This window comes from Schistocerca nitens, unplaced genomic scaffold (assembly GCF_023898315.1).
Source record: "Schistocerca nitens isolate TAMUIC-IGC-003100 unplaced genomic scaffold, iqSchNite1.1 HiC_scaffold_376, whole genome shotgun sequence".
In the NCBI taxonomy this organism is placed as follows: Eukaryota; Metazoa; Arthropoda; class Insecta; order Orthoptera; family Acrididae; genus Schistocerca; species Schistocerca nitens.
Genome location: NW_026045910.1, coordinates 4,779,125 through 4,796,147, shown reverse-complemented (window position 1 = coordinate 4,796,147; position 17,023 = coordinate 4,779,125). Strand labels below are relative to the sequence as shown.

The window sequence follows — 17,023 nt, the reverse complement described above, 5'->3', positions numbered from 1 at the left end:
GTTTTTCATGATCACTTCATTTCCTGGTTTGGTGAAATTAGTTGTTCTTCTCGTTCCCCAGACCTGTCCATGTGTGACTACTTTTCATGGAGTCAGGTCGTGTGTTTACGAGCATAAACCATATACCCTTGATGAACTGAAGGAAGCAATTCATGTGGAAGTTATTGAAATTGACTGAACGATATTAGAGAAGGCCGAAGGCAACTTCTGAGAGCACCTGTAGAAGAGCTTCACTAAAAACGGCCATCACTGGGAGATGTTGTTTTCAATCATTAATTTTGTACAATGGCAACATCATTTGATGCCTCACCTGTTGTATCTTGACTTGTTGCATATCTCTAAAGGTTCTCATTGATGATATTTATGGAACATAATGTCATAATGAATTAATGGAATATGAGGAAACAATACTTTTGGGAAAGACAACATTATTTTCAGAATCTGTTATTAAAGACTTTGTAAAGGTACACATTATGAAAAATATTTTTAACAGTCATAGCAGCTATCAGTGGGATAATAAATGGAATCTCATCATTTTCATCAGCAGTCTCAGCATTGTTGGCAGTATACATCCCAGGCCATTGTGAGAGGTTACCCGTCAGCTGAGTGTCATACTATCATTGACGGTACCGACTGTGTCACTGGATAGTGCGAATAATTTAGTTGGATAGCTTAGTGTGGAAAGCCTAGGTAACAATATCCATGTTCACATGTTTGAAATGCAGGCAGCATGTTTATACAAGGTGCAATGTGGGAAGTCTTTGCGGACTCAGCTGAAGATGACTAACAGGTGTCCAGTTGAAATATCATACTTGGAAGTAAATTAGGCCAGACTGCAACATCAAATTATCATCAAGTGATACAATGTCAAAACACAGGTGAACATGCAGCATTCACATATTTTAAATGTGTAAATTTATGGCTTGCAAGTTTTGTTCAAACAGTATGCAAAAAGACTAAAAAAATGTAAATGTTTGTAGAATACAAATGATGTAACACTTGTTTGACATGGAAGGAAAAGAAAAGTTAACAAAAGGGAAATCTTCATCGTGTTTATAATTTTATGATATCTGTGTTGCTAGTTTATTTCTCCAGTTAAATGAGGATGTATATGAAATATTATGTATTATAAAATTAATTACCGTATTTACTCAAATCTAAGCCGCACTTTTTTTCCGGTTTTTGTAATCCAAAAAACCGCCTGCGGCTTAGAATCGAGTGCAAAGTAAGCGGAAGTTCTGAAAAATGTTGGTAGGTGCCGCCACAACTAACTTCTGCCGTCGAAAATATGTAGCGCTACACAGGCTTGCTTTGCAGGCACAAAGATACGAAAATCCGACTGGCAAGACTGTTTGGGGTTTTTGTCAATATGGCTAACTCTATGTTCTGAATTTTTTTCTACCTGTGAGAAGAGGTGGTTGCTAATAGGAACTTTTATCAATTGTGAATCACATGCAGTATTCTCTTCACCATAAGAATAATACGAATATAAACATTTTGCGATGTATTCTTTCGTGTTTGCTGCTATCTCATTTAAATCCTATCTGTCTAATAAACTACGAAACTAGAGTGAGACAACAGCAAACGCGGAAGAATATACATAGCATGTAATGTTTATATTCGTATTATTCTTCTGGCTAATAGTGATACAGTCAGAAATGAAGCATGGTAATTGACTAGATATTTAAATCTAAGATGACTAATTTCTGTGCAGAATGGAATGTAATGTACTAAAGCGGCGTCTGCAAAGATTTTCAAACGGGGAAAAATTTTCGCTAAACTCTCGTGCAGAACATCTTCTATCATACGCAGTATATTATTTGGTTCTTGTTGATCATTATCAAAGAAAGCAGCAGTGTAAGTAACAACAAACAGCAGTCTCTTGCCATTGTTTCACTAATGAGACAATTCCTTTTTTTTAAAGCGGCAGTAGCGCGCAGAAAAGCAAGCCATGCCGCGAGCGGCGACAGGCCGTGAACACGCACTATCAGAATGCGACAAACAATGCATGGCACAGTACAGTAATGCATTTTCAGCTTAGAGCGACGTTAACACCTATAACAAAGAAAATGGCACTTATCAGATGAAAGAAAAATAAGCAATCAATTCAAACCAGATGAAGCACGTGAAAAAGGAAGGGTACCCGTATCAATATGGACGGAGCGCCTGACGCATAGCAATGGCTACCTTGTAAAGCTTAACTGCTAAGCTTACGACTCGAACCAAACTACTGTAGTTGAATCGTCATTCATTCGACCTAAATTGTGTCTCATATTAAAATGGACCAACTTTGTTTCGATTTGGAGGTGCGGCCTAAAACTTTTATCTCCTCTTGAATTTCGAGTCTCAAATTTCAGGTGCGGCTTAGATTCGGGAAATTTTTTTTTCCTTGATTTCGAGTCTCATTTTTCAGGTGCGAGTTAGATTCGAGTGCGGCTTAGATTTGAGCAAATACGGTAATATATTATATGTTATAAATGCTAAAGGTTAGGATGTAATTTATTTTTAGTCCAACAATTTTATCCAGCAATTATTTTTACTTTTATCTCTGACATTATTTTGTGCATGTGAAAAATATTAATGTGTACCATGGTTCAGAGTCCATTTTGGACTCTTTCTATCCATCTACAACTGTTGGAGTGAGCCAATGTTTAGTTTATCTGCAATAGAAGAATTCTTAGTAAAGAACTACCATACCCAGACCAACATTTAGGTTGATGAATGCCTTGCTTACAGTATCAGTAAGCTGTTGCACTATAAAATAGATCAGAATATGTGACAATTAAAAGAATAGGTTTCAGATGTAAGTAAGTATTACCTACAAAAGTGTTATAATCAAGAATAAGAAAGACAACATCATCGCAGTTAGATAGGAAGTTCAGGAACATAAATACTCAATTCATCAGCATGTTAGTCAGATCAGAGTTTGACACTGACTTATGGGACTCAGATAGTGAAAAAGGAACAAGTATTTAGTGGGATGAAAGAAACTGGAACAGAAAAAAATAGAAATAGAATAGAAGAAAACTAATGAATGTCTATGCTGTGTGAAGTAGGAAGAAAAGTTCCATAAGTAAGAAAATAGTGATGAAGAGACAAATTAAATAGCATGGTAAATCTCATAGAATCAGGTGTACTGCCTGTGCTCTGCATCTTCCCAACACAATATTTTGATGTTGTACCTTGGCATCATATCGGTGTTTCCTGAGACTGCTTGATTTGTCGACCAGGTTCCGTATTTGTATTTGGGCAGTGCCTGATGTTCACTATTCTGTCCATGCCCACTGTAACTGTTTCTTGTGATGGTATGTGTTACCGTTCAAACCCATTGAAGCTGTCTTCCATCTCATGGCTTTCCATATTAGGTCTGCATCTGCCAGGCATGTTCCTAGCACTATTGTGATGCTGTAGGTTTTCCTTATGCTGCTCATGACTGCAGTGGCTTTCTCTTCTGACTATATCATCCTTATGGCATTGTGAATTCAGTATGTGCCTGTCCAGTGCACTTGCTGTGGCATCAGTCTGCTGATGGAGTTGCACGTTATGTCTGCACATGTTGTGCCAATCTCTTATGTTGGTAGCTGCTGTATGAAGTTCTGTGTTATGTCAGGCTGCGTGGCAGCTAAGGTTTCAAGTAATTGATGTTGTTCCCTATCTTGTCTGTGACCACTGTGGTTGTCTCTTGAGAAGGGAGTTGCCACCTGGTGCTTCGCATGAGGTCCGATCCTGTTAATTTTGCTCTTGGTCATCTGAGGTTCATTACCAGAGGAGAGAACTTTTTTCCAGTGTTTCTGTAGTCATTCCAAAGCCAAGCTGATCAGGTTCTTTGTCATCTTGATTTCAATAGAGTCATTGATGACAGTACCCCAGAATTGGGGGTGGGGGGTATGAGCCAGAAGCCTGGTTATGTCATGGTGTGTTGAAGTTCCGGGCAGTGCTCTGCTATTTCTGAGACTGATTTGGTGGTCTGTTGCGGCCTAGAACAAGAAGAAGAGATCAGGAAGGTAGCCTTTCTACCATATGCAGGACCTGTTTGTACAAAGATCAACAGAATCCTGAAGAAACACAAAACCAAAAGTGTGTTCTGCTCACCCAATAGGATCAAGGCACTCCTTGGAGTGTTCAAGGATGATCTGGGATTAAGGAAACCTGTTATTTACCATGTACTTTCTGAATGTGGTATGTCATACATTGGTCAAGTCACCAGAACAGTGAAATAAGACATACCATGCTAAGACAGGCCACTAAATCAGCAATAGGAAAACATTGCCTGGAACTTGAACATATCATGAATTCTGACAGAACCAGGATCCTTTCACAAACCATCAGATTCTGGGATATTGTCATCAATGAATTTATTGAAATCAAGATGGCAGAGAACCCAATCAATTGGGAAGTGGGATAAAAGCTCAGTATGGTGTAGAATCCAGCTTTGGAACTACTACAGAAACACCATAAAAAGTTCCCTTCTCCAGTAAAGAACCTCAAACAACTGGGGGCATAATTAACAGGATCAGACCTCATGCAGACCACCAGGTGACAACTATCTCCTTAGAATACAGCCACAGCAGTCACAGACCAGGCAGGGAACATCATCAACCACCTGAAACCTCAGCCACTTCAAAACCTGGGAGCAGACATAATAAGGAACACCAGATAGTGGCTGCTAACATAAAAGGTTGTTGCAACATCCATGGATGTAATATGCAACTCCAACAGCAGCTGGATGCTGCAGGAAGCTCATCTCACAGGCATAAACTGAATTCAGAATCTGGGAGGATGACAAGGCCATGAGAGAAAGTTGCAGGGGTGGCAAACAGCATAAAGAATGCCTGCAGCATCAGAGTAGTGCTAGGTATGCCCCTAGTGGCTGCAGATCTAGTATGGAAGACCATGGGATGGTCTCCACCAAGGAAGACAGTCACAATGGGTGTGGACAGAAAAGGAAATGCCTGGAGACAGATATCACCACAAAAACAGCCACAGTGGGTGCAGATGGCGTAGTGAACACCAGGCACCACCCAGGCATAAATGTGGGAACTGGTCAGCAAAGTGACCAGTCTGAGGAAACACCTGGTGTAGACACTGTTATGACATCGAAATATTGTGTTGAGAAGAGACAGAACATCAGCAATACATCCAATTCTATGAGATGACAACGAATCACCAGTAAATCTAAAAAATTGTGTAGAACTGACACTTTATATTAATCTGTTCTAAAGTACATAAAGATTTCATCTCATGTATCCTTATAATCATGTACCATTATATTCGTGTTTCTTTCTGCTTTTGAGGTGGCTGAGATACATTTTTTCCTCACCAAAATGCAAAAGATCAAAGCAATTTATTTATAAAAATCTTCAGAATTCCATGAATGTCACAAATAAATGAAGTACTTTTTTTATAACTTATGTAACAAGTTACTCTTTTATTTTTTTTTAATAACAAACTTTTAAAGGATATGATTTTTGAAACAATGAAGAATTGGAGAATATGATCACATCACAGTTGCTAGAGGATACTGACTCACAAATTTATGATAGTGTTCATTTGTTACCATGATGCAATAAAATTGTCATACAATATGCTGGGGGAAATTGATGGAATGTAATCAAAGACTCAGTTCACTTGAATAACAAATTTTTCACGTTTATAAACATATTAGGTAAAAATGTAGAAAATACAGATAGTCCTTTTAGTCTTTCAGCTTCAACAAAATTTTAGAAATATTCTTAATATTTGATATTATGGTTCCTCTCAAGATAGTTTCCACAGTGAGGTTTGCTTCAAATTACAAAACTTCTGTGTAAACACTACTAAACACACACTTATCAGTAAAAGAGGCCTTCATAAAAATAAGGATCCTAAATAGTGGTACAATCACATCAAAGATGCCACACAGAGAAGAAATACTTATTCAAATGTGGCTCAGATACATACAGGAAATCTTACAAAGTGTCTGAGAAAACGTCCTCAAGAACAGTTGCTATTGAGAAAGAAAAAGATGAGCACAATTAAAAAAAGAGATAACACCAAAATCTAAAAAATAGTGAAACATGAGCATAACAGTACAAAAGACTTTAAAAAGCAAAGTGCATTAAAGATAGTAAGGCACACTACTGACAGCTGATAAGTACACATGCAGAATATGATACAAATATTACAATCTTCTAATGAATAAAGAATTTCCACAACAGCCAGAGAGATAAACAAGCTGATAACAGTGCCCCTGTAAATAAAATCACTGCAGCAAAAGTTAAATAAGCACCATCCAAAATGAAAAGCATCAAAGCAAATGGGCCAGATGACTATCTGCCAAAATGTGGGAAACACTGGCTGATGCAGGGGGGATATGGCTTGCCAAACTGTTTGACAACAAAAAGTGAGAACATTGTGATTACATGGGGGAGCAGTGTGCTAATTCCTTTCTACAAAAACAAAGGAGACATATATGACTGTGAAAACTTTAAGGGTATAAAACTCACATCACATATCCTTGTAATCTATGAAAGAGTCCTTGAAGACCACCTATCTGAACTTCTCTCTTTAACAGAAAGTCAGGATGGATTCACTGCAGGAAAGGGAAATGCAGATGCCATTCATGCAATAAGATTAGTGATGGAAAAATGCAAAAGAACAAGCAAAATATTTGGTTGGTCTTTATACATCGAGGAAAAGCTTCTATCAAGTACCAAGATCATTAAATTGGCAAGCTCTAAGTGCACTGATGCCCTGAAGTACTATAACTGACTTGTGATGGAAATGTACAACTATATCCAGACCTGTGTCAGAAGTTCTGCAGGTATCAAAACACAGGTGCTCATAAGGGGAGTGCTGTAACTCCTTAATTGTTCAGTATTGTAATGAATTATTCAAGACCAAAGATACAGATACCAACCCTATGAAACCTAGCTGATGATGTATCAATTATATCTGCTAATTTCCAAGAAGTTCATGAGAACCTAAAGGTGTGGAAGAAGGTACATGAAACAAATAGCTTATGCATGCGTAGAATAAAGACAGAGTTCATGATGGGCAAATGAAGTCCTGATGCCACAAAAACAACAGATACTGATCTTGATAATGTCACACTTCCAGGAGTTAAAAATGTTAAGTAGCTGGGGTCAGTAATAACAGAGGAGCTATCAACTGAAGCAGATATAACTCAAAGAATAATATCTGTTTAGAACATGTGATGTAAGCTTTCAGAGATTCTGTATGGTTTAAAAATGCCCATAAAAACCAAAGACAAAATTTATAAAATGGCTGTAAGACCAGCACTGTTGTATATTAGTGAAGTCTGGACAGCAAAAAAGACTCAGCAACAGATTCTGCATATAACAAAAATGTGTATTATGATGAGTGGGCGGAATAACATTGAAAGACAAAGTGTTCAGTGAATTCATAAGAGGTAATTTTAAAGTCATCCCTATAAACAAGAAACTCTCAGAATCCAGGCTGCAGTATTATGGTTGCATAACACAAAGATCTGAAGGCACATTGTGAAATTATTAGGAAAGCCAACCTTGAATAAAGGGTACATGCAAGGACATAGAAAGAATGATTAATATTTGATATTCAATTATTTTCTGTGCCCTAATTATAAATATTCTCCCCACTCATTTTTAAAGTCTTTTGCTGAATTCGACATGTCATTGCTACTTTCATTCTTCACTGTGTTTTTCCATTTGTTATGTACAGGGATGAAGAGAATCATAAATGCAAAAATGCAGTGCTTTTGTTTGGAGTTTAACCTATAAGCATATTAAACACAGGCTGCTGAGGCACAAACACTGCTGCTATGATTTAGAGTTGAAAGTGTAGAATAGCTATAGACAAAACAAAATGCAAATTCTAAAACAATTAAAACATTAACATTTTACAATGGTATATAGCCGTTTACAGGCTTTTAAATGATTATGTCTATATGTTTTAATTAAAATGCTATTTTAGTGAGTAATTGATGCTTCATAGATTTCAGTTCAGAAGGTATGTAACTGAACACTTCGTGTTGTTTGTGTTTGTGATTATTTTGTTTCAAACAACAGAGTATGTAGCATGTGCTTGTGTGTGTTATATGTACAGAATGTGCACGTGTGACGACTCCTACTGCTACTGAGACCATGTTGCCTTGGAAGCGTGACGACGAAGGCGAATTAAGCACTGGTCCTGTCAAGCAGAGCGAGTTCCCTGCCTGGTGTTCCAATAAGGAATACCTTGCATACAATTCACCTTCTGCTACATTCCTAGGTAACTAACAACCAAATCCCTATTCCACAAATCCACAGCTGATATTTGTGGTTAACAAATTTGTAAATAAAAATAACAAATTTACTAACAAAGTTAATGCATATTTGATAGTTTACAGTATTAATCAAAGCACTATGTCAAGTGCAACATATCATTACTTCTTTCAACACTTGTGAGTTAAGGAAAATTGATAAAATGGATGAAACAAAATAGGCAATCAAATAAAGGTGCTGGTAGCTGAAACAGAAAAACTGTCAGTTTCATTGCAAATAAGATTAACTTACTTTTCTGGGATTCTCAAAGTATTTGTCCCAATGTATTAACAAAATAGCCTATTGGTTTTTGAGCAGTTCCAACTTTGAATGCTGGTGGTGCACTAGCCAGTATCAGACAAGATGAAAATGATACAAACTACACGCTGGGAAGGCAATGACAGTGACTTTAATTTAATGCTACAACATTCAGATGACGAAAGTCATCAATAACTCTAGATGTCATAGTTCCAAAATTTTAAAACTAAAGGGATATTATTGGAATATTACAAAGGCTTGAACAATGCTGTTTAAGAAAAAATTGTACGGGAGGCATAAGTAATGCTAGGTCTCAAGACAGCAAATATTTTACTGAGCAAACAGCCTTCTAAAGTTTTACACAGAAAGCAAAGCAATACAATGGCTTTCTTCTCACCAGTGTGTCAAAGAGAAGTCTTTTTACTTGATTGATATCTGTTAAAGTTCATATCTGTACAAACACATCATTTTCAAAAGTTCTGTTCTTGAAAATAGGCACTTTCTTGCATGATACATCATCACTAGTAGCATCTATATGAAAGTGACTTACAGCCAAGCTGTCGCAGATCCTAATAAGTACCATATTTCTAACTGCCTAATTATTTCTGAAAAAGATTTTTCGTAGTGACCACTGTAATTCGTAATTCAGTACTGTCATGGTCAGAGTGTATGACAAATGGTATTCTTACTTCCATTCCTGCCATTCCTTCAGCATAGACAGCGAGAGCTAATACTTACACAACAATTAAACACAATGACTTCCGAACCTATATTTTTCCATGCTACAGGTGAACAATTACATGTTAAGTCTACTATTGTGATGTCTGTGGGTGTCACTTTCTTTTATAATTATTTGATTTCTAACTTAATTATTTGACCAGAATAGCATACCATTATGCACTTACTAACAGTTAATTTTTAAATTTGTAAGGTAAAATCATAAAATATTTGATATTATAGTGTATTACATAGCCCAGCTTTCCATTTCAGATCTGTCTTACTTACAAGTACACTGATGTAAACAAATGGGACTGTTATGCTTTATAGAAAAATGTGAACTAAACCAAATGACAATACTTCAGAAATTGAGCGCTATTTACCTTGATAACATTGACTGTCATTATTGTAGAGGCATATGTATTACAGATGATGAAGATATTGAAGAAATTTATGATATGATAAAATAAATTATTCAGAGAGTTAAGGGAGATGAAAATTTAGTAGTCATGGGGGACTGGAATTCGATAGTAGGAAAAGGAAGAGAAGGAAAAGTAGTAGGTGAATATGGGCTGGGGATAAGGAATGAAAGAGTAAGCTGCCTGGTAGAATTTTGCACAGAGCATAACGTAATCATAGCTAAAACTTGGTTCAAGAATCATGAAAGAATGTTGTCTACGTGGAAGAGGCTTGGAGACACTGGAAGGTTTCAGATAGATTATATAATGATAAGACAGAGGTTTAGGGACCAGGTTTTAAATTGTAAGACATTTCCAGGAGCAGATGTGTACTCTGACAACAATTTATTGATTATAAACTGTAGATTGAAACTGAAGAAACTGCAAAAAGGTGGGAAATTGAGGAAATGGGACCTGGTTAAACTGAAAGAGAAAGAGGTTGTAGAGAGCTACAGAGAAAGCATTAGGTAATGATTGACAAGAACTGGGGAAAGAAATACAGAAGAAGAATGGGTAGCTTTGAGAGATGAAATAGTGAAGGCAGCAGAGGATCAAACAGGTAAAAAGTTGAGGGCTAGTAGAAATCCTTGGGTAACAGAAAAGATATTGAATTTAATTGATGAAAGGAGGAAACATCAAAATGCAGTAAATTAAGCAGTTGAAAAGGAATACAAATGTTTCAAAAATGAGATCGGCAGGAAGTGTAAAATGGCTAAGCAGGGATGGCTAGCAGGCAAATGTAAGGATGTAGAGGCAAATAGCACTAGATACAGCCTACAGGAAAATTAAAAGAGACCTTTGGAGAAAAGAAAACCACCTGTACAAATATCAAGAGCTCAGATGGAAAACTAGTCCTAAGTAAAGAAGGGAAAGCAGAAAAGTGGAAGGAGTATATACATAACCTACACAAATGTGATGTACTTGAGGCAAATATTATGGAAATGGAACAGGACATGTGGTTGAGAAGGGAGTGAGACAGGTTTGTAGCCTATCCCTGATGTTACTCAATCTGTATACTGAGCAAGCAATAAAGGAAACAAAAGAAGAATTTGGAGTAGGAATTTCAGTCCAGGAGAAGAAATAAAGACTTTGAGGTTTGCTGATGACATTGTAATTCTGTCAGTGACAGCAAAGGTCCTGGAAGAACAGTCAAATGGAATGGACAGTGTCTTGAAAGGAGGATATAAGATGAAAATCAACAAAATCAAAATGTGGATAATGGAATGTAGTCAAATTAAATCAGGTGATGCTGAGGGAATTAGATTAGGAAACAAGACACTTAAAGTAGTAGATGAGTTTTGATATTTAGGGAGCAAAGTAACTGATGATGGTCAAAGTAGAGAGGATATAAAATGTAGACTGGCAATAGCAAGGAAAGCATTTCTGAAGAAGAGAAATTTGTTAACATCAAGTATAGATTTATGTCTCTGGGAGTCTTTTCTGAAAATATTCGAATGGCGTGTAGCCATGTATGGAAGTGAAACATGGACAATAAGTAGTTTAAACAAAAAGAAAATAGAAGCTTTCAAAATGTGGTGCTACAGAAGAATGCTGAAGATTAAATGGGTAGATCATGGGTAGAAGAGGAATTTGTGGCACAACCTGTCTAAAAGAAGGGATCGGTTGGTAGGACATGTTCTGAGACATCAAGAGATCACCAATTTAGTACGGGAGGGAAGTGTGGGGGGGTAAAAATCCTAAAGGGAGACCAAGAGATGAATACACTAAGCACATTCAGAAGGATGTAGGTTGCAGTATTACTCAGAGATGAAGCAGCTTGCACAGGGTAGAGTAGCAAGGAGAGCTGCATCAAATCACTCTCTAGACTGAAGACCACAACAACAACAGCATGTATTACAAGCCTTCTGCAGCATACATTATATTCATGTATACTTTTCTAAACCTTTTTTGGGTCAAATATATCAGTGCAGCAGACTTCATTAATGCTTTTTATGAGTTTCGATTTGATGATATAAACAGCCTGGTCTCCTGTATGTTTATGAGTTTCCACAAAAAGAGAAATGAATGCACTGAATGTTAGAATGCTAAACAGTTCATGAAAGTAGAAAATCTAAAGTTAGATATGGAAAGGACATAGATAGATATTTTAGCTACATGTGACATGCAAGGGTAAGAAGAGTGATATTTCTTTTTTCAAGTGTGGATCACAGAAAGGCACTGCAAAGGTGGGAATCACAGCCAGTAGGGCATTGGAAATAGATGAAAGTACTGTCTGTAACATAGTGATGATTATTGATGGTGAATTTGTTGGTCACAGAGTTGGAAGACAGTGGAATTCTATTAGTGTGTGGTAATATTATTAAAATTTGTCAAAGAAGATTGGAATTCATTGCAATGACAGAGTAGAATGTAATGGCTGGTGAAGATAGGTGAAAAGATATAGCATGAGAGTTCCAGTTGGTAAACAAAATGATAAGGGAGAAATAAAATAGAAGGCTATGCTGAGCATGAGTTAATCAATATGGATACAATTTATGAAGGCCCTGAGAAGAATATATAAGGAGAAGATGTCAGAAGGTCAAGAAAAAATTGCACCATACTTTGATGAAATAAAGGTTCAGGAGTCAAGTCAAGTACAACAAGAGCTATCCAGGTTCTGCCAATGACATTGACCATAATATAGCACTAATGAAGTTCCAGTAACAGTTAAAGAGAAAGCAACTGAAACATTTGAACCTAGATAAGTAGTTGTTGTTTTCATTGTTGTTGTGGACATCAGTTTGAAGACTAGTTTGATGCAGCTGACAAGGTGAAGGAACTAAAAAACCAGACTACTTTGCAAGAAAAGAATATGTGATGAAAGAAATCATGGCACTTCAAGGTCTGTGTGGAAAAAAAGTAAGTAAGTACCTCAAGAAAACTATTGAAATTGAAAGAGGCACAAAAACTGAGAGCCATGGGTAATATATGACATACTGGCATTGATTAAGAAAATACAAAAAATGTTCTAAATGAACAGCAACAGTAAAAACCCAGGAGAAATCGGCTTGTGCAATTTCCTGGGGGAAACACTTGCAGTGAAATGTGGAATACAGATTTAGGCTGTTATAATAAATTTATTACAACACAGATATACAGCCCAAATATGTGTGCACTATACTATTGTCCAAAGTGAACTCCAAGTACCAAAGGCAATGTATGTGACCAAACATGCTTGGCTGGCTCCTATGCATGGCATGGCTTACCCATTTCTGAATGAAAGGAGGGAAAAACAACATGGTGTTATGGTTACTGTCTCATTTCAATACATGCAGGTGGTATTGGCTGAGGCAGATTGGAGGTTAATGGGGATGGCTGTAGGTAGATTGTTGATCTGTGTGGATTTGTAGCGGTGGTATGCTGCACTGTGGAGGTGATAGGGTAGTGAGTACAGTAACATCAGGACCCACTAGCATGCTAGGAGGCGAGTGTTGCAACCTAGGAGCTGTGGTAGCAAGAAAACCATCAGCTGATAATATTGATGTAATCATGATCAGTTTGATGTCACTGGGCAGTTTGTAGCTGTAAATTAACTGTCTGTTAAACAGACAAAATGTTTAGTTTTGATTTTTTTCTCAGTTTCATGGTGAATTCCTCTCTGCTGAGATATCATATGCAAAACCTGAGGGACACAGAGGACATGTGCACACTGTAAGAAAAATTCATTGTACTAACATGAGTTGTTGGGGGCTCATGAATTGCAATGTGTTGCGGCCCTATGTGTGTGTCCATTGCCAATGCCATGACATTTGCTGTTTCATTGATATTAGTTGTGCAGGGAGTGTGCTGCAGAAAAGGACATGTGGCATCCAGCTCATATCTTACAGAACACTTCACGATCTTCTGATTATAACATTTGACATTCATCAAGTAACTGTTGATGGTTGTCATATGTGGAGCACATTGAAGGTGCTTGTTAGATTAATGACCTCTGAAGCAGGCTGTGCATATATTGGTGGACTACTGGTGATGCCATGTATGGATTCACCACTGTTGATTTGCTGGAGGGTTCAGCATATCAAATCCAGGAAAAAGTGGTAGTATCAGAGGAAATCTGCACCCAAGATTGGTTCACAAGTGTGTGTGTGTGTGTGTGTGTGTGTGTGTGTGTGTGTGTGTGTGTGTGTGTGTGTGTGTTGCTAAGAAATCTAGCACATAGAATCTATTGCGTCACTTAGGATATGGGCAAAACTTGTTTGATCCAAGTGTTTTGAACATTAGGTGGACTCTTTGCACACTGCAATTGGGTCATGTCAGCTGCTAGTAATTGTGGACACCGTTTCACACTAGTTACATGACTGAATGCAAGTCCAGAACTGTTCAGGTCATGGAGGCTGCCCACTACAGTGATCATTGTTGTCCAAGACATTTGTGTATTTTCGTTCCAGAATCAAAAAATTCTTGTCAGCCAGGACTAATTTGCTTTCCATTTTTTATTTTCATGTGAGATCATTGCCATCTGGATCTGTGGCGGTACTTTGATGAGCCATAGTGTCCAAAGAGTGTTATCTGGCATGAGTGATGAGGAGATAGCTGTATAGAGATGTCTAAATATGAGATGGTGTTCTGTTATCCATTGTGTCCTTGAAAATCACCTGTCACAGCTGCACAACTGTTGCTCCAATGCTTTTGTGAGCTAGTGGGACAACTCATCTTTGGTGCTGCTCAATTTGCTGTTAATTGTGGCTGATAATTTGGGCATGCTGTCCTATGTTGCTCAAAAGGATGACAAACTTGGAAGTGTCATCAGTGATGCCACGTTGCTGGGTGTTCCAGTCGGAATGGTGGTAGCTTGCTCACAAACGTTTTGTTGTTGACATGCTGGGCCATGTGGCCTGAGGGAGGTAGCAGACAGAATCCCTGTGATCATGCATGCCCAGTCAGCTGGGCCCCACATGGGTTTGTGAGTGGATGTGGCTGGAATGTGCTCAGTGTAGGTTGGCCTATAAAATCTGTCAACACAAATTTGCATAGTCAGGAAATGGTGTAGAACATTGTCTTGTTGGAAAGGTTGAGTAAACTCTTTACCAAAATCGTCAAGGAGATCAAAAGTCATTGCACATTGTTGCAGTCAATAGTACAGTATGGAAGAACATCACTTTTCCATTTCACATACACTGTAGTTTAATATGTGCAGTGAAAAACATTATACAAAGCACCTTGAGAGGCACTAAACTTGTAAATGTTTTTCACACAAGTGACAATAGTGAGATGACTCAATTGTCATACGAAGCCATTCAGGCAAGATGCACTGATGGAGTTGTAATGGCCGCACGGGATTAGCCAAGCGTTCTAAGGCACTGCAGTCATGAACTGTGCGGCTGGTCCCGGCGGAGGTTTGAGTCCTCCCTTGGGCATGAGTGTGTGTGTTTGTCCTTTTTTTTTAATGGCTGGTGTTGTTCATTGTGGTGTCCCCACTGTGAAAGTTCCTGGCATCACTATGGAGATTCATGGCGAAAAAGCTTGCAGTGAAGTGCAAAAAGTAGATTTCAGCTGTTACAAAAGTTTATTACTCTCACAGTCATAAAACTTGAATAAATGTGGACTAAACAATTAATCACAGTGAACTCCAAATTCCAAAGACAATCTCCTCATTGGAGCTCAACTGCTGACCAAAGAGTCATATTATTTCTTTATTGATGGTTGAAAGTGAGATCACAGTGAAGGGAAACTGTAGTGAAGATTCAGTTCTTATCTTTGACTAGCCTTTCAAAAAGCTTCATACGAACTTGGAAAAAACAACATTGGGGTATTGATAAAAATACCAGCCAGACTCTTCAGGATATCAGGTCAAAGACTGGAGAAAGAACTATAGTTTTGGTAAACCTTCCGGGATGTAAGGTCGTGGTCCATGAAACTCTTCGGCTCCTAACGTTTCGTCCAGAGCTGCGCTGGACATCTTCAGAGGGAAAAATGCTCTGAAGATGTCCAGCGCAGCTCTAGACGAAACGTTAGGAGCCGAAGAGTTTCATGGACCACGACCTTACATCCTGGAAGGTTTACCAGAAGATATGTCATCCAGTCGTGAAAGCCTTCATACTATGAACTATAGTTTTGTTTATTTATTATCTCTCCATTGCATCTTGTACAGTCCATCATACGTTATGATGCCAAAAGTCATAATCCTAAGGTTATACTGTATTTATTTATATTTGCACATTCTGTTCTATAGATGATTATTTAAGAAATTATACAGGCTACCTTGCTGTCTTGTACAGGAATTGTGAATGTTTGATATTGTTGTTGTTGTTGTGGTCTTCAGTCCTGAGACTGGTTTGATGCAGCTCTCCATGCCACTCTATCCTGTGCAAGCCTCTTCATCTCCCAGTACCTACTGCAACCTACATCCTTCTGAATCTGCTTAGTGTATTGATCTCTTGGTCTCCCTCTGCGATTTTTACCCTCCACGCTGCCCTCCAATGCTAAATTTGTGATCCCTTGATGCCTCAAAACATGTCCTACCAACCGATCCCTTCTTCTAGTCAAGTTGTGCCACAAACTTCTCTTCTCCCCAATCTATTCAATACCTCCTCATTAGTTACATGATCTACCCACCTTATCTTCAGCATTCTTCTGTAGCACCACATTTTGAAAGCTTCTATTCTCTTCTTGTCCAAACTATTTATCATCCATGTTTCACTTCCATACATGGCTACACTCCATACAAATACTTTCAGAAACGACTTCCTGACACTTAAATCTATACTCGATGTTAATAAATTTCTCTTCTTCAGAAACGATTTCCTTGTCATTGCCAGTCTACATTTTATACCCTCTCTACTTCGACCATCATCAGTTATTTTACTCCCTAAATAGCAAAACTCCTTTACTACTTTAAGTGTCTCATTTCCTAATCTAATCCCCTCAGCATCACCCGATTTAATTTGACTACATTCCATTATCCTCGTTTTGCTTTTGTTGATGTTCATCTTATATCCTCCTTTCAAGACACTGTCCATTCCGTTCAACTGCTCTTCCAAGTCCTTTGCTGTCTCTGACAGAATTACAATGTCATCGGCGAACCTCAAAGTTTTTATTTCTTCTCCATGAATTTTAATACCTACTCCGAATTTTTCTTTTGTTTCCTTTACTGCTTGCTCAATATACAGATTGAATAACATCGGGGAGAGGCTACAACCCTGTCTCACTCCTTTCCCAACCACTGCTTCCCTTTCATGCCCCTCGACTCTTATAACTGCCATCTGGTTTCTGTACAAATTGTAAATAGCCTTTCGCTCCCTGTATTTTACCCCTGCCACCTTCAGAATTTGAAAGAGAGTATTCCAGTTAACGTTGTCAAAAGCTTTC

At 37.9% G+C, this 17,023-nt stretch overlaps 1 protein-coding gene across 1 annotated transcript in view; it reads left to right on the top strand.

The window, feature by feature from the left end:
* Window positions 1-17,023, top strand: part of LOC126229635 (sodium/hydrogen exchanger 3-like) — a 702,719-nt gene that overhangs the window by 674,071 nt on the left and 11,625 nt on the right. Inside the window, exon 13 of the mRNA XM_049942376.1 lies at window positions 8,086-8,250. Within this exon, the coding sequence (XP_049798333.1) occupies window positions 8,086-8,250 (165 nt within the window). The remainder of the gene's footprint in view (window positions 1-8,085; window positions 8,251-17,023) is intronic.